A 22,447-nucleotide genomic window follows, 5' to 3' on the forward strand; every position below is an offset into this window, starting at 1 on the left:
TTAAATTAATTATTGTATTATTTCTATTGAATTAATTATTGTATTATTTCTATTGAATTAATTATTGTATTTATTTTTAACATTAACTTACTTATTGTACTCAATTATGTAGATTACAAAATCTTTTGAGATTCACAAATGCATTATTTTAATATCTTAGTAATCAGAGATTTATGCTAACATAAAGTAAATTCTTTAATATCTTGAAATTTCTCCTTTCTCTTGAAAATTCTCTTTAAATATCTTGAAATGTTGGCAATAATTGTCACAACACATCCTGACTCATACTGATATCTATAGTCTTCCTAATATAAAGTTTTATTAAATGCAACTTTGTTTCTGTGAACCCCTTTAGTTAAACCAAATAAAATAATAATAAAAGAAATAAATGCAATTTTACGTATTTCTTGATTTATAAATTCAAGGTTTTTTATTAGCATTCAATTAATTTTTTTATGCTTTGTGTATAAGAAAGTAAAAATTACTCTAAAGAAATAATAGTTTTTAAAAAATTTCTAAATTCAAGAAAAAAATTGTGTGCACTTCGAAGCATAGAAATGTGCACCTCCAAGTGTTTTTTAAAAATATAATTTATTAAACATGAAGCAAGATTTTAGTGTACCCCATAATGACTTGTAAATATGTTACCTACCAAAAATGATTTTTAAACCATTTTAAAGTTTAAAAAATTATATCCTTAATGATACCAGAAAAGTGTATTAACTTCAGCTTCTTATTAATCCATTTTCCTTTTAATGCAGTCTTTTGAAGTATTTTTTTCTTTCTTTTTTCTTATTCTATGACTTCACTTTTTGATTTTATATGTAATGGAAGAAAATCAAGTTCATTAACTATTTAATGAAATAATGTAAACAATTTGAATTTCATTTCAATAATGAATTGTGTTGTTATAAATTGAGCAAAAAAATATTTTAAACAATTGTCGAAACTTTTGAAAAATTCTAAATTGTATTATTAAAAATATTATTTTTTAAAATTTAAAGTATTGTGAAATTATTTTTATTCGATAATATTTTTGCTAATTATTGCAGATAAACACCAGAATCTCTCTTAATTTTTAATTAATTTAAATTTCAAAAAAAAAAAAACCCTCTGAAGTGCATGTTTCTATCCTCTAAAATTTGTGCTAAATTAAAAGTTATATCAAGCTGCCTGACTTATTGAGCACCAACAATCAGATATGCAATTTCTCAGACATATATATACCTCTTTATTACCAATAGAGATTATTTTCTTTCAAGTTGTAAGAGATAAGATTTTTAAAAATCAATAAATTTTTTTTGATCCATTTCCTAATGTGCAATGAATGACCAATTACTCTCATCCATTTAGTAATATTTGATGCATTGTGATATTTTATATCTACTAATAACTTTTAGAAATCATGTTGGGAATATTAACTTGTTAATTGATCCAGTTTGAAATTAGTAAAATATTTAAAAGATAGTGTATATTCGTAATAAAATCCTGTTATAGAAAATTGCATACAAGCCCAGATTTTTAACTTAATTCTTTGGTATTTAGTGATAAGACATAAATTATTTCTTTATTGTAAACCATGGTTCATTCTGTTTCAAAAATAAAATTCTATTTTAGTATGATTTCCATCGTATATTATACAGCAAAATTTTTTTCTTATTTGTTTGCACTGTGTATTATTTTAAGAGATACTAATTTCTTGAATTTATAACTACATAAATTGCAAAATTAAATTAACTTTTAGTAGATATTAAAAATTTTATGATAAAATGTTTTTTGTGTCAAAGATAAACTTATCCTTGATTTGATATGCATATGAGCAGTTATTAGAATATAAAAATTTCATATTTTGAGGTTTGATTGTAGAGAATTTTTTAATTTAGGATTCTACATTTTAATAATTTAATAATTTATTCCAACAACAGATCATATATATTTAAAAATACTTTATTTTTGTATTTGTTGCCAGATTTTCATTAAATGTTTTAAATTTGTAGGAGAGCGCAGAATTAGTTTCTTTCTTCAAGAAAATGAGCGTCCCTTTGACATAGATGGAGAATCTGAAAACAGTAGTAACACCACCCTTACTATTCAAGAGGAAGAAGAAAAGAAAGGTTTGATATTTTTGCCTGGGTTTACAATACTTATTCTGAAGGTTTTCTCTCTCTCTCTCTCTTCTCTTTCACTATATTTATATGATTTGTTTTTCTGTAACTGCTTGAAATTAATTTTTTCCCCTTTAAAGTACATTAATTTGAATTCTTTGCAAAAGAAAGGTTTCATTTAATTTAACTATATCATCAGAAAGATTTAATTTCATTTGATGGTGATATTTTTCTTGTTTTACAAATTTATTTATTTTATTAACTTCATTTTGATCCAAAAAGTTCTGTGGTAATCGATCTAAGAATTCTTCATATTTTTGTTAAATGGTCAAATTATCTAGTAATTGAAAGTACAATCATGATTGTGTAATTTTTTATTGTTTCCTTTTATTTACTTCTGTGATTTTGAGATTACATCTTTTTATTTAGTTAATCCTCTTAAAAGTAACCAGTTAAATAGTTACATGAAATTAACATTAAGATATTTAAAAATTCACATTGTATATACTTATTGGTTTATGTGAGATTATGAGATAAGGAATGACATGAAGGATTATAATAGTAAACTACTTTTAGAAACACACCTAAATTCATTTTCACTTTTTTTTTTAAAGAAGGGGGGGGGAAACCCTTATGTTACAGCCAATAATTGAGGTATTATAATCTTGGGTTATTTATACGTTTTAGCTTTAATTATTTATTTTGTGAAACTAATAGAACAAACTCGAATCAGGCATTGAAACTGCTTAAGCAAACACTGCATGAATCAGTTTTTATTTTGAACTCTATTAGCGCAATGGTACCATTATATCAGCAAATAATATGGTGTAATGCCTCTTGTCTGCAGTTCAGTATAGAAACACTCATTTCAATTCCATAATTTTCAAAAATTTCTCTATGAAGGATGAAATAAATATTTATAAATTTAGTTATTTATTGATCAGATTAAAAAAAATTGAATTAAAGTGATACTGTGATCGGAAAGCACTTTCTTGTCACCAAATTATCAAAAATCAATTTACCAATATTTAACTACATGAAAACTACATTTCTCTTTTCGAATTTGAGGATGCGTTGGTGTAGTGGTAAGGTTTTAGCTTTAGGGTTACAGGTTCAAAACCCGATTCTACTAAAAATCCGTCGTGGGATCCATCCCTGGGTTTGGAGCTCATTAAATGTGGCATTACAGGCTGTACACGTTCTTCTGTTGGTGTGGTGCGAAAGTATGCAGATGGGACGCGCCAACTCAGGTGTCATCTGATAGTAGTTCAAAATCATGAGATCCATTGCAAAATAGCCTGAGTATTGCTTTCAAATGAAATTTTAATATAACTGAATTAAACTAAACATTTTGATTTCATAAGATCTCCCTATTTGTGGATTCTATTTTTCTCTGAAATTTCACTTACTACTTTCCCAGTTCAGGTTGCATTTTGAGTAGCGAAATAGAAATATTGTTTCCTGCATTACAGAGGCATACCTACATAAAATGGCACACATGGCTAATACAAAAAATAGCACACTCGGCTTTTTTTCTTTTAAATTACAATCTTCATATTCTTCCCACTCCTTAAAAAACTCTGTTATGTTGAAAAAGGAGAATTGAAGGAAAAGCCTAAATTATTATAAATAAATGAAAATATTGAAATAATAAGGCTTAACATCCGATCAATATATATTAGTTATTCAAACTGTTATGAAAATTAAATAATATAGAAATTACTAACAAAAATGTAGTTAAAATGTGAGAAAATAGTTGAAATTATATGTTAGAATGTAATGACTGACAAATTGAAATTTATATTATATATGATCATTTCAGAGGGTTCTCAAAAATATCAGTACCTTTGATTCCCAGCAAACTCATTCTACTCTCGATCAGATAAATGGAATGCATATTCGTTTTATATGCTTATATTATATCAGAATTTTCACATGAATAACCAAACGGATTCCTCATTTAAATTTTTAAAAAATGGTATAAACTCTAATTATATCAAGCATTTCTTGAAAAAAATTTCATTACAAATTTTTAAATAAATTAATAATTTTAAAAAAATTTAAAGCATTTTTATGATATATCATAATAATGCCTCTTAGAAAGGAAATAGCCTTCCATATTTGATTCCATTATGCAATTATTGTTTTTATTTTAATATTGAATTAAAGATCCAATTAGTGTAAACTTTGAGGCATACTACTTTGAAAGAAAATATACCTCAAGAATTCGGAAACTTTTTTTTATCGAATTAATTTTACAGAAATAATTTAGTATACAAGTACCTCAAGTACTTGTATATTAAGTATAAGTATTATTAGTGCCTCAATAATTGAATATACAAAAAAAAAAATGAGTAGAATGCTGATTAAAGTATTTACTCTTACAATAAATAATGAAAAAAAAAAAGAACTTGAATAAATTTTTACAGTAATTCGGAATTAACCGAGAACTACAAAACTAAAATACCGCATTTTTTAAATATAAAACATTGGCACTAAACTGCAGACAATGAAAATAATTCGAATTTTTATGAAATTTAAATCTGTCCTGGAGTTTAATGAGAATATATAATAGTATAAAAGTTGTACGATTAATTATTTATTGTCAAACATTGTTCCGAAATTTGTTAAAAAATTCAAACTGAATCGATTTGGCAGAGTTAATTCCAGCAAAGAATTCATTATCAAGTCCAACGCTTATATTTTGAATAAAAATAAGATAAAATCTGTTCCTAGCAATTTCATCATTAATGAACTTTATTCCTGTTTTAGCTTTTCTTATTCTGTTTGATTTATAACAATTCCAAACAAGCTATTGGTTATTTAAAAATACTATACAATTTTTTTCCTAATTGAAAGGAATGATTGGTACACAAAATATATGACTTTTTTTTTCTTTCATCTTTATTTTTAAGAAGTTTTATTTTAGTTCTGGGCAGTTAGAGTTGAAGAAAACTACTTTTTCTTTAAATGCTACTAATTTTTTAATGGATTTTGCGTCAGGTTTAGGCTAGTTTAGTTTAGTTATATTAATGTCCTGTTTTAAAGCAACACTGGGGCTATTTTGAAGTGGACCTCGTAATTTTGAACCGCATCCAGTTTCGAAGCTAAGACCTTAACACTAGGCCACCACGGCCTTTTGTACCAGAACACTCACGTCAATGTTGCTCAGGGCACTTGTCCTGCCTGCCCCATCCTAGTTATGGCACTACTGAATCCTCATACATTTTCATTTTCATTTCAACAAAAAAATAATTTTTACTGAATTCTAATCTTTTTTCTGCTTCTATAAAATAATCTGAGAAATTTTTTTTGATAAATTAATCGTTCTTATAATATGCTAAATCCCAGAAAAATATTAGCTACTTTGCATTTAAGCTAAATGTATATACCAAGCTTAAGTTTCTTTAAAACAAAAATATTTTAATTGATTTTTCCTATATTTGCAGAAGCTATATCAATAATCATATTTTACCATTTAATATATTTCTTCAATTAAATTAATGAATATATTCATTACTATGTATCAGTTTAGATTGCTTAAACATATTTTTTTTAATAAAGAATCTGGAAGAGTGTGTTGCTAAGCTACATCGTGAATATTGCAGGTTATTTTAAATTAATCTCATAGCTAACTTATGTTGTCATATTTTGGTAATGGCAATCAATTAAGAAAATTATACTTTATGATAAATGGTGACAACTACTGTTGATCTAACAGAAAAAAAATGCCTTTTTCTCACTCTCCTTATCCGGAACTTATATTTGATATAGGAACTTTAGATTTTGAATTTTTAAAAATTTTAATTCTTGTGCATGATTTCTTGTGAAGAAAACCTGCCAGAATAAAAAGTATTGCATAGTTTTACTAAATAGTATAAACTTAGCTGATATCACTTGCACTAAAACCAGTCACTTTATCTAAGATTAGGGATCTTTTGCAACTTAAGGTGACTTGCTACAGTAATTATGATATTATCAATATTTTGTGAAACATTTTTAAAAATTGTACCTTTATATTTGGGTTTTTTGTAGTTTATTTTTTTCAGCTTCTTATGGTAAATGATATTGCTTCATTATTTTTCATTTTGAATGAAATTATAAGAGGTGGTTTTAGTATGTAATGCATATAATTTTGAACATAACAATTAAAAATATAGTTCATGGCAATATAAGACGGAAATGAAAGCATTGTCAATTTATTATTTTTCGATATAGCTTTCGTTCATGTTAAGACATTTGGACTTGTTTGAAAATCCTTGTTCCCACCTACATTTGTGCAAAATTGTTAGGATTCAGCTGAGTATTTTAGAAAAGCCACCATACAATTCAGACTTGGCACCTTCAGATTTTCATTTGTTTGAGCACATGAAGATACTGTCCCATAAATAGAAGTTTGACTGTGTCATTGACCTTTAATGTGCTGTCAGCGTTCTGTGAGACAGGGATTTTCAAACTGATCCAGCATGGGAACAAATGCCTCAACAGGAATGGCAATTCTATCAAAAAATAATAAATTGATAATATTTTTATTTCAGTGCCATATTGCTATGCATTGCATCTTTTATTTTTGCATTCAAAATGATTAGCATTATTTATTGATATCCCCTCAGATATTACATATAATTTCCAAATAAGTTAGCAACGTGATCATATAACCACCAAAACTTAATCAAAAGTACTGCCAGATATCATCAAATTAAAAAATTCTGAACATGCTAAACCAGAAGTATTTTGATTAATTCCTTTTCCTGTTGCATGCGTTTTTTGTAGGTAGAAGGTTGGGAAGACCACGTTTATTAAGGAGAGGACTGGGCTCATCTGCTGGTAATAGTTCCAGCTTCAAGAGAAGAAGTCTAAAACTGAAGAAACCGAGTGAGAGACGTAATCGTGCTCGCTCTTCCACATTTGCCGAAGATGAAGAGGATATAGCTGCAAGTATGATTATTATTGTGATATTTTTCTCGGTATATAAGTTCGGTTTCTCCTTTCACTTAAAGAAGACAGTTAAAATGAATGACTAAATAAATAAAAAATATTTAAACAAGATTTTTTTTTGAAGTTGTTTATAAAAAATTACATGGTTCAGTATTCAAAATAAACAATTTTAATTTGTTTGAGCATAAAATGTTTGATATTTGTACTTGCCTCCAGTTTGCAAATGAAATTCCTTAGTGATTTGATCTCCTTTCTAATTTTTTCTTCTCTCTTTTTCTACTTTCTCTTTTCCCCCACCTGCCCTGATTGTAAACAAGGCTCTATCCTTTAAAAAAGAAAGAAAAAAAAGTCCTTTCACCTTGCATACATCTATTTCCTTTATAAAACTATATAGCATGTCTGTTTCATGCGAGCAGTAACCATAGAAAATAGGAAATGAAAATCTTTTGAATCTTCTTTGCTTTGGTTCTTGCTTCAGATTGATTGTTCAATTTAGTCCCAGTATATTATCTCATAATTTGGCGATTTATTTGGTTGGATGAAAAACAACATGATCATCTTGTATTTGATCTCAAGGTGTTGCTATTCCCATAACTGACTATGTGTGTATAGTCCTTAATGCTATTATGCAATCATTTGTTATGTTCAGTAGAAGGTAACATCCTTAAGTTAGACATCTGAATTGAAGACTTACACTATTGAACAAAATAACTGGGTCTACTTCTTACGCTTTACATTAAAAATATGGTTACTGTTGCATTAAGAAATAGTTCTTCCCTAAATGATACAGAGGTTTAAAAATTGCCCCTTTTTAAAAGCTGTTAGTTTGGTCCATAAGGCAATAACTAGGGATGTTGGTGAAATGATGTCAATAAAAAAAATACTTGGTTTCTGATTTGATAATCACAGTTAATTCTCAAAAATATATCCAAAAAAAATAATCCAATTAAAAGCTCTTGATATTACTTTAGTCACTGTCAATGTGTTAGTAGTACTCATTTATTATAAGATTTTGAAATTTAATGGAAATGTGACAGAATTAAATAAAAAAAAAAGCTGTGAAAATTTCATTGTCATTTCAGCTAATCTTTTAATTGGTCAATAAATGTTCAAATGATATTAAAAGATAAAATAAATATCCTCAGTACTGGCAGCAAACATTGCTAAAGAGCAGATACCAAATTCTGTCATTACTTATAATATAAAAGTAAAAAGATATTCTTAAAAAATGACAATGCTTAAAAAGTACGAATACATCATTGATTTAAAATCCTAGAATTGATATCATTTGAAAACTTGGTTTAAATTTGGGAAATAGATTTTTAGATAGAAACTTTAGATATGGAAAATGTATTTTTATGACTGGTTCAAGACATGATATCTGTTGGGGGGAAAATATGATGTAATTAAGTAATGGAAATGTAATAATGTAATGAAAGTCTTCGAGAAATTACAAAATCATTCAGATGTATGTATGCTTTGTTAGTTTATATATTGGTGGGTATCTCTTGGAATCAAAGTATTTTATTTCTCTAAGTTGCTACATCATTTAAAACAGAATATGCCATTCAATTCCTTATATACCGTTAGGCTTTACATTCAAATTTCCTACATTTTGTTCCATTGCCAATAATTTTGTCATGGACATATTATACTGACATAAAAAAAAATTGATCATTGACATAAGAAACAATGTATGATGGGAAGACTATTACAATTTTTTTTTAAAGTTCATATGTATTAGCTCAAAAAGGAAATTATTGAAGTGGAAATTAAGGAATCTGAATTTTAATCCTGAAAGCCCAAAAATATATTGCTAAAATAACCAAATGTTTAGTGTAATATGATACAATTTGGCTTTTATGCCATTTTTTATAATATAGCCAACCAATCAATCATAAATAAATCATGAATTGTAACCTCCATAACAGAAGTAGCTACTTTTTAAGTTTATTTATTTTTTCCTTTAAAAAATTATGAATTTCTAATGCTCAAGCAATTTAGATTTTAGTTGTAATTTTTTTTTTTTAATTATACAAATTTAGATGTGCATTTGGGCCAATTTAGATGTTTATTTTTTCCTGGTGCCAGAAAAGTTTTAAAAAGGGGCAACATTGTTGACACTGCGAAATTGTTTGTAACAAAAATATAATATTGTTTGTAACATAAATATAAAACTGAAAATTTGATTAAAGATAATTTTTAAAGTAAAATTTAATTTTTCATATAAATTCAAGATTTTTTTTTATTATTATTATTCGCGATTTTTGTGATAATTGCAATTTGTTATAATCAAAAAAATGGTTTTCTTTCTTGATGTGATTTTTTTTTAAACTTCATCACTTAAAGTATAGCGCTCAGCAGCATTCTTTATTCTTTAGTGTTACAAAGATCAGACAGTATCCGTTCAAAACGGAAAGTAAGTGCTGTATCAGACCGAAGTGACACGAGTGATAAAGTTGATTTATCTGGGGAAGAGTCACCAGGTGTTCTTAGTGATGACTTAGCTCCTGAGAGTCCACCAGAAGTCACAGAAAGCGATGATGGAATGTTAACCAAAAATTTTCCTTGGTTAAAGGTGAAGTTTTAATTCATTCTTCTAATTTTCATCTATAAAGGTCGAAATATATTATTAATATTTTGATTTTTTTCATATTTGTGAATTTTGTAAACTCAATAATGTTATAAGATTCTTGTTAACTCTATTAAATTGTAAAAAGTAAATTTCAGTTAAAAATAAAATTATTAGAATTGCTATTTTCTCAATTTATTTAATGTCGCATTCACCAGAAAGAATTTGGGACGCCGTGGCCTGGTGGTAAGGTCTCGGCTTCGGAATCTAAGCGCTTGAGGTTCGAGACCCGATTCCACCAAAGAACCATCGTGTAAGCATGTCTGGTGCACGCCAAATCCTTCGGGGCCAAACACCCTCCCGCTGATGTGGTGTGGAAGTTTGCAGAGGGGATGCCAGCTCAGGTGTCGTCCTTGCCACCTGACCGCGATTCAAATTACGACATCCGTCCCAAGATAGCCCTAGTGTTGCCTTAAACGGGACGTTAATATAGCTAAACTAAAACGAGAAAGAATTTTTATTTTTCCCATGCGAGTCATCAATTTATTAAAAATAAAATCTTTATTAGGTCATCGAAAGTCTCTTTGTAAACTAGTGGAATTGGTACAAATATTTCTATTAAAATTATTAGTAGATTAATGTGTGAAAATATGTTTAAGACTTTTCGATTTTAAAAGAGTTAGAAGCTATTAAAGATTTAAAAAGAACTATGGTATGTAGAGAATAATGTGGAATATCATAAGTAACTTCGCTTTTGAAAAGAAAAAGAAATTTTTGAAAAAAGTTTAAACATAGTATGTAAAATGGATAAAATAAAATTTGTTATGAAAGACAAGGATGATGAACTCAAATAAAAGTAGAGACTCAAATAAAAGGGTAATTTGATTTGAAATATAACCATAGACGTGGCCAAGAGAAGATGCAGTCCCACCCCTAGTTTTATTTTTTTCTTGGGGTGTAACATTTTGGTCATTAGTCAGTAGCATTTGAAGAGAAAATCGAAAATGTTTTATTCTATCCATCGTTTACATGAAAAATATGATTGCAATGTAAAAAATTTTAATTTTTTTCTTAAATCTAAATTTTAGTAAATTTTGTGTTGAAATTTGGTTGAAATAAATTAATTATCTAAAGGGGTTTTTTTTAATTTTTATTTGTTTTATTTTACTTTGCTAAAGTGTCAAAACTGTGTTTAATATGCATCTGTTCTCGTTCTGTTTCATGCTCATATTGGTGATTATGAATTTGCAATATTCATAATCACAAATAACAATTGTAAATTCAAAAGCATGTTATTTTTAATAGATAAGCAGATAATTCGTGTTACTGTTTTAAGTATCTATCTATTCACTAGAGCTGGCATATATCTGATCACATAATCAATGCGATTAGACGGCAAACAATAGTGGGGCTAAAAACAGATATTTAAATACAAAACAATTGCACAAAAATTCCTAATCTGGATGAGGAAAAAAACGATTTTAGAAAAATCGATTAAAAAATTTTAAATACATCATGCGTAATTTTTAGTAAACAAATACCATTCTTATTATTATTTCGAATTGTATATGCACTAATTGAAGGCACCAAAATTAAAAAGACCGACGATTTTTTGTGTCAATTAGTTCAGAAATAACAGAAATGGCCTGGTTTCATAGATTCAGTACTAATTGCAGACATAAGGAAAATGTTAAACTTGTAAAAAATATAAAGAAGGTGGAACATTCCATTCAAGGTATGTCAGTCTTGGTTTAATCGTAATGAAAAATAATTATTTAAATATGTAAAGACAAGAAGGCCCTCGGTCTATTTTCCTTGGATTCTTAAACATTGACTAAATATTTTTCATTTCCTATAAATTATTCAAAGGATTATTTTAACAGTGATACTTAACTAACTGGAAAATTACTAAATCAATTTTGTCGATAATACGATGTTTTTTCTCTGGAATGGCCCTTGAATTCCGTATTAAAATTATCTCAAAATGTTGTTTAAAGTTCAAACATATTTTAGTTAATTCAATATGAAAATTAAAACATTTATTCATTTTTGAATTGCGTTTATTATTTAAATATATCCATACATTGAGCCTATAATAACCTAAGAGATTTTTTAAACTCGTTAATTCATTTGACAGATCATTGAATATTTTATAATCGATTAGTGAGAACAAAAATTCAGTGTTTAGAAGTTCACTTTTATTAAGTTTCAAAACTTTTTTTCTCTCTCTCTTTTTATCTTCATTTTTCATATCTGTAAAATCTATTGATAGCTATATTGCATTAAAGATGCTGTTTTTATACTCTGTGAAACATTCTTCTTTTCTCGTAAAAATTTTATTACTTCTTTACACTTAGTGCATTTATAAAATGCATATGTAAGTGTGTCGTCAAAATAGTTATTGATTAATTAAATATTATGATTCAAGCAATTTTATTCTAAATCTTCAGCATTTAATCCTTAGAAAAATTTCCCATTTTCAGCAAAGATAATTATTTTTATAATTGAATTGGTAAAATCAATGCAAAAGCTCATTTCAGAAATTTTTTCGGGAGAATAAGAATGTTTATATATTGAAATAAAAACGGTACTAAATTCAATGAAAAGAAGTTTACATTTTTTGTAGTTAATTCAAAAATTTATTATATTATAAATTGTTCCACCTTCAACTTTCATACATCGACTTTATTTTTTGAATTCTGTAAGAGATAATTAAAAACACTGAAGTTGGTTTTCTACCACATTCAAATGAACATAAACTATGAGCATTTGGATGAATTAATGATGCTCTTTTCTTTAAAAGGCAGAGTAAGACTTGACATTTGTGAGGTTGTGGCAAAATGGTTTCAATTAAAGTTCTTTAAAATAAAGCTGTAAATTAAAATTTGTTTTAAAGAAAAGCTCCATAAAATCTATTATTATACCAAATTCTATCGAGATAAGTTGTATCTTATCATTCTAAAATTTTATTTGTTGTTATTAGTTTTATTGAATACTTTTCTTTTATTAATTTTTTTAAAGATTTTTCAATGTTCTTTCATTGTTTTCTAAGCTCTTTGATCATATCTGATATAGATCTGTAGCTCTTTGATCATATTTGTAGATTTTGTGCACAATTTAATTTTCCAATGTTCAATTAAAAAGAATATTATTTAAAAACTTTATGCTTCACAATCACAATTATGAATTAATCATCATGAAAATATTTGTTTTTGTCTTTTTGTGTTGACAACATTAATCTCAAGAGCCTTTATTTTTAATTTATTTTCTCCTCCTTTTTCAAAGAACTATATTTTACTTAACTTTGGTGAAAGAATTTAGTATTTAAGACTTTTAAGAATTCTAAGATTTGATATTTTACTAAAAAAATAAATAATTAAATATTTTCATCTTAGAATCTTTTTTTTTTAAATTTAAGATAGAATTTTAAATTTTGGTTTCTGAGATAGATTATTAATAAAAATTAATATCATACAAACTTTTGATTTCCGGAACTGCAATATCAGTATATAACTAAAAATTACCAAGACAAAAGTAAAGATGAGTTCAAAGTAAAGACAAGTGTATTCTTTTTGTTTTAAAATATCATTTTTGTCACAAGAAAAATCTTGCACATCAGTATACCACCAATTTATCATATGTGTTGTACACATACTAACATACAAAAAAAAAAAAAAAAAAAATTGGTTGCAGTAATAACATATTAAAACAAGAACAAATTAATTCATTTTTCTATTGTCATGGTAACTTTTAGCTGTATACTGATAATATAATCATAAGGAGTAATTATAAAACAGTGCTTCAGAAATCTTTTAGTTGAATTTTATTGATTTATCTATGAAATGGAGATTTTTCATTTTTTGTTAGTGTTTTATTTCACTTTCAGTAACCTTCATTATTACTAACTATTTGCTTGTATTTCATTTTAATATAGGTCATGGTTAAAATCCTGAAGAATTTAAATTATGAATGTTCACATCAATACTTCTGTCCTACAAACTGTTACCGAAGGCAGATGCGATCTTGCAATCGTTTAGTTAATGCTGTACGAAAGGTAAATATTTTGTTATAATGTGGTCACTTTATATTTTTGTATCAATTTTTAAAAAAATTCTTTTATAGGTTTATGGTGATTCTTTTGGAATGATGTTAGATGCTGAAAAGCAGGAAGAAGATAAAAGTGAACTTAAGAAAGAAAAGAAGATAAAAAAGGTAAAGATCTCAAATAGTTGTTTAAATTTGATAAATTTGGCCATCTGTTAGTTCTATGAATGTTTAAGTATTATTTTGCTATATCTTTTAATAATAAAATAAGCAACTGTATTTTTACATTCTTCTCTACTAAATTTGTACACTCCTGCCATATATTATGATTTCCAATTAAAGATAAAATGTTTTTCTCTTTAATACCTTATTTATCTTTTGCAAAATTTGGTACGATATTAATGTTTAAATTGATAAATTTATTTATTTTCCTTTTTTATTTTATAATGGATTGTCTTCTATGTATGTGCTTGCATACAATGTTAAATATGTGCTAAAAATAAAGTTAAATTTGAAAAGAAAGTTACAATTCAGTAATTTATTATTTATTTGTTATTATTATTATTATTATTATTTTTACCAATTGCTATGTGATGGAACTATGCGAGATTTAAGCTTTTTGTGCTCCTTCCCTAAGTATCATAGATTATGAGTCTTCTTTCTAAAATAATGTTACATAAAATAATTTTGCTACCCGGCACGAACAGTGTCATCGTGAGAAAGACCGTTGTAAGATGAGTGCTGAGCGGCTGCCGCGTCAATGACCTGAGAGCTTGGCGACGAATTTGGCGAGTTTGACGACTAAATGGATCATACGTGAAAGTTCGAGAAGTTTCACGATCCATCCAGTAGGAACCAAGATATACTCAGATACACCTTGATTGGTCTGAAGATTCTAGCCCCGCTTCCCGGAACTATAAAAGACTGGCACTCTGAAGTTGTGTGGATCGTCAGAAGTTGTATGTGAGAGGAGTCGGAGTCGCCGACAAGTAAAGAAACTGGAGGATTAGACAGCAAGCAAGCTGCTGAACTACAGCGATTAAATGCGTTACGTTATTATGATTGATTGACGGAATTTGTAGAAGAAAAATTTTTTGTAACATTTGGTGTCAGAAATGGGATTAGTTGGACTTTCCTGTGTATGCCTTGAAACAGAGGAATAGATGAAAAATTCGCAGAGTTACTTGCCATGATGGCAAATATGAAGAAAGGACAAGAGGAATTGAAAGCCGGATATGAAGAAATAAAGAGTGAATTGAATAAAGACTTTTCGTCAATGAAAGAAACTTTAGAAGATCAAGTTAATAAAATCGAAGACGTCCAAGATATGACAGAAGAAATTGAGGGAAATGGTGAGAGCCAAGTTGGAGAAGAAAAGGCTGAAAATGGAATGGCGACCTGTGTCACCGAAAAGAAGCTTAGCGATCCTGAGGATGAACAAAAGTTTAATAAAGAGAGGCACGAACAGGGAGAATGTCAAATAATTGCGGAGCTGAAATAGTCTTCTCCAAATGAGTCCCCTGAAGTAAAAATCGAAAGTGCAGGCGCTTGGGGATGGGGAAGATGGACTATCTTCGGACGGGTCTGTTGATGGCGACCCGTGCTCGATGCCTATGAATGCAAGAGTTGATGTGACCCTGTTTGGATTGGATTCGTCCCAAAGGTTAAAGGGACAACCTCTCTGCAAGCCTCTTAACATCTCCTTGCGTAGTGATATGCATGAAGATTACGTGGCTGGAATCGCTGATCCCTGTAGTCTCGGCCTCGATCTCCTTAAAGAATTCAACCTTGCGGTGGATTTGCATGGGAGTGCGATGCAAAAAGGAGCCAACGAATCTTCTGTGCATCCGGATCAGTTATTTCATCGCCGAGGAACCCTTCCCGCAAAGGCAGATGTCCTCTTCAAAAGATCCTGCGTGGAGAGCTGCGGACAATTCTCGAGTGATGAGGATGAGCGGGGAATCAGTATTCCAATGAAAGCTCTGCCGACGAAGGCGAATCCCTGGTTGTCAAGAAGTCTCCGGAAGGCACTGTTGGACAATCCTTATATTCGGTTAACTCGACGGAAAAAGTTCAAAATGAAAAACGGACCAACCTGGCTAAAATTCGTTCCGGAGAGCTCAGCTACGATGTGATGTTTGGCTCCATGGGACACCCTGCATTTTAAGAAGAGAAATGAAGTCTGGGTGTACAATCCGAAACGACGAAGAGGTCCGAGTCAAAAGCATTGAGAAGGTTTGGATGGATCTTTCGTCGCCGCCAAATTAGTGAATGATGTGCGAAAGTGTGGAACTCGCCAAACGCATTAACATCATCACATCGTTCGAAAGCCTACGCCAGCTTTTGGATTGAAGTGGGACTGCCGGGACGTCAGTCTTTAAAGAGGGGAGCAATATTACAAATCTGTAATTTTGCTACCCGGCACGAATAGTGTCATCGTGAGAAGGACCGTTGTAAGATCTGTGCTGAGCGGCGTCAATGACCTGAGAGCTTGGCGACCAATTTGGCGACTAAATGGATCATACGTGAAAGTTCGAGAAGTTTCACGATCCATCCAGTAGGAACCAAGATATACTCAGATACACCTTGATTGGTCTGAAGATTCTAGCCCCGCCTCCCAGAACTATAAAAGACGGGCACTCTGAAGTTGTGTGTGAGAGGAGTCGGAGTCGCCGACAAGTAAAGAAACTGGAGGATTAGGCAGCAAGCAAGCTGCTGAACTATAGCGATTAAATGCGTTGCGTTATTATGATCGATTGACGGTATTTGTAGAAGAAAAAAAAATTGTAACAATAAGTTTGTTTGTTTAGTTTAGCATTTCGGCACATTTTTAATTTAATTAATATTTCAATGACCATTATGAAACTTTATACATATTTGATTTATTATGACTCATGACTCTGTGGTATCCATGGTTGTATGCAATATTATTTAAATAGATTCTTTATGTGTTATAAAGACTGCAGTTACTAAATAAATATAATGAAATAGATGGGAGTTGGACTAATTAATTTGACAAATTTCAAATAATTGCTTTAAAATTTACCAAATGTAGGAAATTAAATTGATGATAGTAATTTTTTTAGATAATAACAGCTCCCAGTTCTCCACTTCGAAGGAAAGCTAGCGTGGCTCACATTGATAAATTAGAACGGCCAAGTGATGTTCCTCATCTCGCAGCATTTAGATCTCTTCATAGCAGCACAACCTTTTTAGCTCATGACATTGAATCGGGTGTTCACATTAAAGATACAGAAGGCAAAACAACACAGCCTCCTGGAAGCAAGAAAGATAAGGAAAAATTTAAGGATGAGTTACCTGTGTTAAAATATATTAAATCTCAGGTTAGTTTTAATATTTAAATTGTTGCAGATTATGGAAGTAAAACCTTGCTAAATGCATTTGATCATAAAGCATTTATTATTATTTTATCCTTTGTAGGTAAAAAGTCTTTTTCACTGTAGTATTTCCACAGTAATAAAAGGTGCTGTTGTTATGCCAGAAGAGCTTTTCAATGAAATACTCTCAGTTTCATGGGGATTGCTTTTGGAATGGGATTATCAATTAACGGCATCAGCAGGTTAGTATTATTCTAAAATGTATTATGGAACTTCAATTATTTGAGTCGATTGGATTGAGTTTATCTTAATTATATTTAAGTCCTACTAAGAAGCAACATTAAGGTTATTTTTAAATTTTAATTTTGAATCCTTCATATGACAAGGACGACAACTGTTCCGTACTGTAATGTCTTAATCTAGACTGATCAAAGCAGAATTTCCAGACAATTCTTTATTTTAGAGCCCTATAAATACAAAAGAACAACTTGTTCTAATCTTGGTTGAATAAATAGTTATTTACACCTGTAGTAGGAGACACAGCAGTCGAAGGTTCATCTTGAAACTCAGTTCTCCATCAATACTGAGAAACGACACCACAGGGAACTAACAGGTTGTTAGTCAACACGACCACTCCAGGGGTAGTTCTCGGACTCCGAATTCGTGGGCGTAGTCCAACAGTCTGCCTGCAATTCGTTTCTTCTCCTCTCCCTAAAAAAAAAAAAAAAAAAAGAATCCGCACTTTATTTCGGCAACAATCCCCGCCTCTTAATTTACATTGGTCATTTGAGCTCTCGTTCAGCCAATCGGGGTTCAGCAATATGCTCCCTCAGCGGCGCCAGTCGGTCGTGGGAAGGTCCTTTTAGTGATGCACCTTTCATAACTGACTATTCTGGAACACGGAGTTATCATAGTCCTTTCACAATGAGAAACATTTAACATCCAGATGTTTGGACACCCCTTTCTCTTTGAAGGTACTATCAATATCTCTTGGACGAGGAATTCCCACATGTGGTCTTTCACTTTAGTCGCTAATGAATAGATGCGAAACCACCCAGGTGAAAAGATGCACCATCTGGCTATCTCGAGGAGTTTAGTAATTAACAGCGACAGCACAGCTGGCTGTAAATATCTTATCAATACTGGGAAACGGGGAATGTTACAGTACCTTCTCTAAACTTTCGCGCCACATTAGCAACTGGCATTTGGACCCAATAGATTTAGGATGTGTTGAATCCATTTTCACAGTTTCAATGGAAATTGATTTTGAACCTTTAACCTTTTTGTTCCGAAGTCGAAATCTTTCTATTTTTTTTCTGCCGAGATGTGATCGCTTTGTTTAATAAAAAAGTCTATTAATTATAGACCATTAATTCCGCAAATGCCATTGATATTTTATCAAACTCTAGTTAGTTATCAAACTTTGTATTAGAAGATACACGGATATAACTTATTTTCGCTAAATCACTATTGTTTCGTTCGTCTCTTTGCATTTCCCAATAGTTATTTAAGCTTATTCTCAAAAAAGTATTTACCCTTGTATGTGAAACTTATCGGCAATGCTACTCTATCAAGAAAATGTGTGAAATGTGTTTACACATCGTTGAAGAATTTACGAACGGAACCATATTTTTATTTAATTATGTTTCTCTAAATAATATCTTGAATTATACAAATCATCTCCCAATAACGAATTTTACATTTTAAAAAATGACTCTGATGCTAACTTTAGCATTCTTTTTTAAAAATACAAAAATTTTATTAAAATATGAAAAACACAGATAGATTTTATCCATTTCGTTAATATAAATCTTGGCTGTTAGAAATCCAGATAATTGAAACAGTATTTGTTAAAAATGAGTTGATAATGAAATTGTGATGAAAAAGAATTTCATAATATATATATATATATATATATATATATATATATATATATATATATATATATATATATATATATATATATATATATATATATATATAATATTGTATTTTATAATTGTATATTTTCGTATATTCTAAATTGTTCGTTCTTTATATTTTCAGCTGTTGCATTCATACTTGCATCAGTAAAAGCTCCAGAATTTGCTACCCAGTTATTATCTCAAGAGTTAAAACATGATGATCCAGCTCGTAGGATTAATGCTATATTAAAGTTAGTAATAACATTGTGTCAAAGACTACATTCATTGTCAAAATAATATTTTTTTAGTGAAATATTTGGTGATATTTTAAATTTCTAGGTTTCAAGTCCTTTGGAAAAATAGATATCAGTGCTGGCCAAGAATGGAGGATGGAGCTCATATAACATTTAAGGTAAAGAAATATTTAATATTTTTCATTGTGATTCATTTGTATAAATTACTTATTTAATGAGATATAATTTTTAATAAATAAATTTATTAAATTTTAATTAATTTCGTAGATTTTTGATTTTAGAAATGATTAAATTTAAAAAAAAAATAAGCTCTTATTTGTAAAAAAAATTTTTAAAAAAAAAGATAAATTTTGAAAAAGTAGATGAAAAATAGATAAAAAAATATATATATTAATTTATAAGCGAGTATATAAATGCTTATCAAGATTGAATCTATTAAAAAATTGAATGACTTTTTAAAAATTTTATTCATATAAAAGTTTTTACAAAGGAAAAATTTTAATTGAAAAATAATTTTTGTTAAAAGCAGCTCATAAAAAAAGTCTTCATGTTTATGAAAAAAATCTTATCAAAGGAAAGATATAAGCAGCAAATATTCGTAGTCATGTATTTAAATTGACACAATTATTTGTTTATGTTTAAATAATTAAATAAAATTTAATATTTAAAAAAATTCAAATTTTTGTTTTAACTCAAATATTTTTGATGTGTAAATATAGTATATATGCAACTATATAAACTACCAATATATATATATATATATATATATATATATATATATATATATATATATATTTATGTTGAAAGTATAAAAGATATAAGAGAAATATGAGTAAAAAAAATGCTGAAAGTAAAATTAGGCCCAAGTAAAGAAAATTGTAAAGAGTTCTAAATGAGAGGTAGTCAAGTAAACATCACAAGAAAAATGCTATAACACAAACACTATGAATGTACATATACTGCGGTTCTTGTAGAACTTAAAAAAATAGTATAAATCAATGCCAAATGAAGATAAAATAAGGATGTTTTTTTACATATTCTTTTATTTATTAGGTTCCTCCTCCAAATATCGAATTTACTCTCCCGTCTCCAAAAATAGCTTCAGATCACGTACCTGTTGCAGACACACCATGGATGCCTCATGTTAAAGCAAAAGTCGAAGAAGTTACTATTAATCAAGACCAAACAGTAAGTACACCAAATGCAATAGATAGAAAAAGTTATTACAGATGACGTGTTTCAGATAATTTTCCTCAGTTCAATTTTCATGAATGGTATTTGAAAAATTTGATAAATTTTAGCTTCAAAGATCATTTGTAACTGCTACAAAAACTCGACGCAAGCAACAAATGGAATTAGTTCACCGTGCTTTACAAGAAGAGGAAGAAAAGAAGCGAATTGAACGAGAAAACTATAATATTACCACAGCATCAGTGACTTCTCAAGCTGCTCACGAACCTGCTTTGTTTCATTCTGTAGAAGATCATGAAGAAGGTGAATAATTTTTTCTTTATTTATAATTTTTTTTCTCTTTTTATATTTATTATAACAACAATTTTATTGGGACAAAAATTTTTTTTAGTAGAGTCCTTATGAAAATAGTATCAGTTATATTGGCTGTCTTGACATGAGCTCATATCTGATAATTTCTGTGTTACTGATGTCAGTTCTTAGTTGAATCTAAAGGATTATGCTCAATATCTTCACTAAATATAAATTTGGCTTCAAGTATATGTTTATTTAATTAGTCAATCAATCATCATCTGTACACCAGTATATTTTTAAAGTTGATCACAGTGTTCTTTTAACAATAATTTAAAAGAAATAAAAAATTAAATTACTTTTAATAATTTTAAATGCTGTATTTAATATCTATTCTAACTATCACCCAATAATAATAGCCATTTTGTGAATCATTAGAAATAGGATATATTTCCAGTTTAAAAAAAAGTTTTAAATGGCATAAAGTTTTATGTTATTTGAAGACATTTGAATATCTTAATAGGAGGAGGAATTTGCATAAATATTATATCTAAATTTTGTGTAAATTTCGTGGGCCTATTAGTCATATTTTGTAACAGTGAAAAATTGTGATATGAAGCTTTAAATATCCCTATTTTAGACGATTTTGGACCATTTCAGTAGCTGTCCTAAGGAAAAGCAAGACATCAGCTTTTCAAAGGTTGCATTGATTAGTTTCATGATTTGGCCAATTTAGGTTGCAGCGGTGTAGAAATTTCCTTCCTTAAAATAAATTGTTGGTGTGTAATAAGTGTTGGTGTTATTAATTATAACTAATGGAATCAAAAAACTCCATAAAAATTCAAATTTTATAATTTTAAGGGCCAGATATATATATTGACGAACAACTTAAAATATAATTAATTCTCTGTGCCATTTAGGACGTTTTTAGAATTGATAATATATCTTTAATGATTCAGAATTTAGATGCTGGGTTACAATGAGAATGGATATCCTGTATAATAGGAAATTGAAGCAAAAACAAAATTTTCTTTGCACACAAAAGAAAAAAAAAATTGGAACAAAATATTTTAATGATTGTAAAATGATAGATTCAATATATCGAAACAGAATTTAAAATCACGTGAATTTTGTTCAACAGTTGTAAATATATTTGAAATTTATTTCAAAAAAGTAAATAGTATGTCATATTTTTACAGGTGATCAGGATATTTCTGTTGAAAGAGTAGTTACTCATCATATGCAAACTGCTCAAGCTCTTTTTCCATCATGCCTTTGTTCTGCAGCTATTCCAATTATAAATTTGTTAGAAGACGCTCAAGTCAACAATGATGGAATTTCTGGTAATAAATTATATGATTTAAAAAAAATGTAATCTTGTAATTAGTCTTCTCTGATTCTGAATAAAAATTTTAACTTATGCATAGAAAATAATTTAAATAAGAACAATCTTGTATTATTTTGAATATTTTTTACAACAAAAAATATATTAAATACATATTCAAGAAATTTTTGATGAAAAAATTGTGATTATTGACTGTGTAGATTTATCTAACTTGTAAAGGAAGTTGTAAAATTAATTAATCATTTTTTTCTTATAACTAATTATTTACCAATTATTATTAGTACCATTCAAAAATATTCCAGCTGTATTCAGGTATTTTTAGTTCAACTTTAGATTTAAAAAAAAGAAAAATGTAAGTTCTAAGCAATTCAAAAGTTTTTTAAAAATTAAAATGCGTTAGTAATTTTTTTACTCTTTTCCTTTGAATTTTTTATTATCACAATGTTAAGCTATTCAAAATTATTT

The 22,447-nt window shown here is 28.6% G+C and overlaps 1 protein-coding gene across 2 annotated transcripts in view; it reads left to right on the plus strand.

The window, feature by feature from the left end:
- Positions 1-22,447, plus strand: part of LOC129966469 (protein unc-80 homolog) — a 94,025-nt gene that overhangs the window by 34,220 nt on the left and 37,358 nt on the right. For both annotated transcript variants that reach the window (XM_056080899.1, XM_056080906.1), the window contains exons 23-34: positions 1,998-2,114; positions 6,879-7,043; positions 9,425-9,621; positions 13,550-13,669; positions 13,738-13,827; positions 16,746-17,003; positions 17,101-17,239; positions 19,044-19,152; positions 19,241-19,313; positions 20,209-20,343; positions 20,457-20,649; positions 21,837-21,980. In XM_056080899.1, coding sequence (XP_055936874.1) covers positions 1,998-2,114; positions 6,879-7,043; positions 9,425-9,621; positions 13,550-13,669; positions 13,738-13,827; positions 16,746-17,003; positions 17,101-17,239; positions 19,044-19,152; positions 19,241-19,313; positions 20,209-20,343; positions 20,457-20,649; positions 21,837-21,980 — 1,740 coding nt within the window. The remainder of the gene's footprint in view (positions 1-1,997; positions 2,115-6,878; positions 7,044-9,424; positions 9,622-13,549; positions 13,670-13,737; positions 13,828-16,745; positions 17,004-17,100; positions 17,240-19,043; positions 19,153-19,240; positions 19,314-20,208; positions 20,344-20,456; positions 20,650-21,836; positions 21,981-22,447) is intronic.

Source organism: Argiope bruennichi, chromosome 1, assembly GCF_947563725.1.
Source record: "Argiope bruennichi chromosome 1, qqArgBrue1.1, whole genome shotgun sequence".
Taxonomy (NCBI): domain Eukaryota; kingdom Metazoa; phylum Arthropoda; class Arachnida; order Araneae; family Araneidae; genus Argiope; species Argiope bruennichi.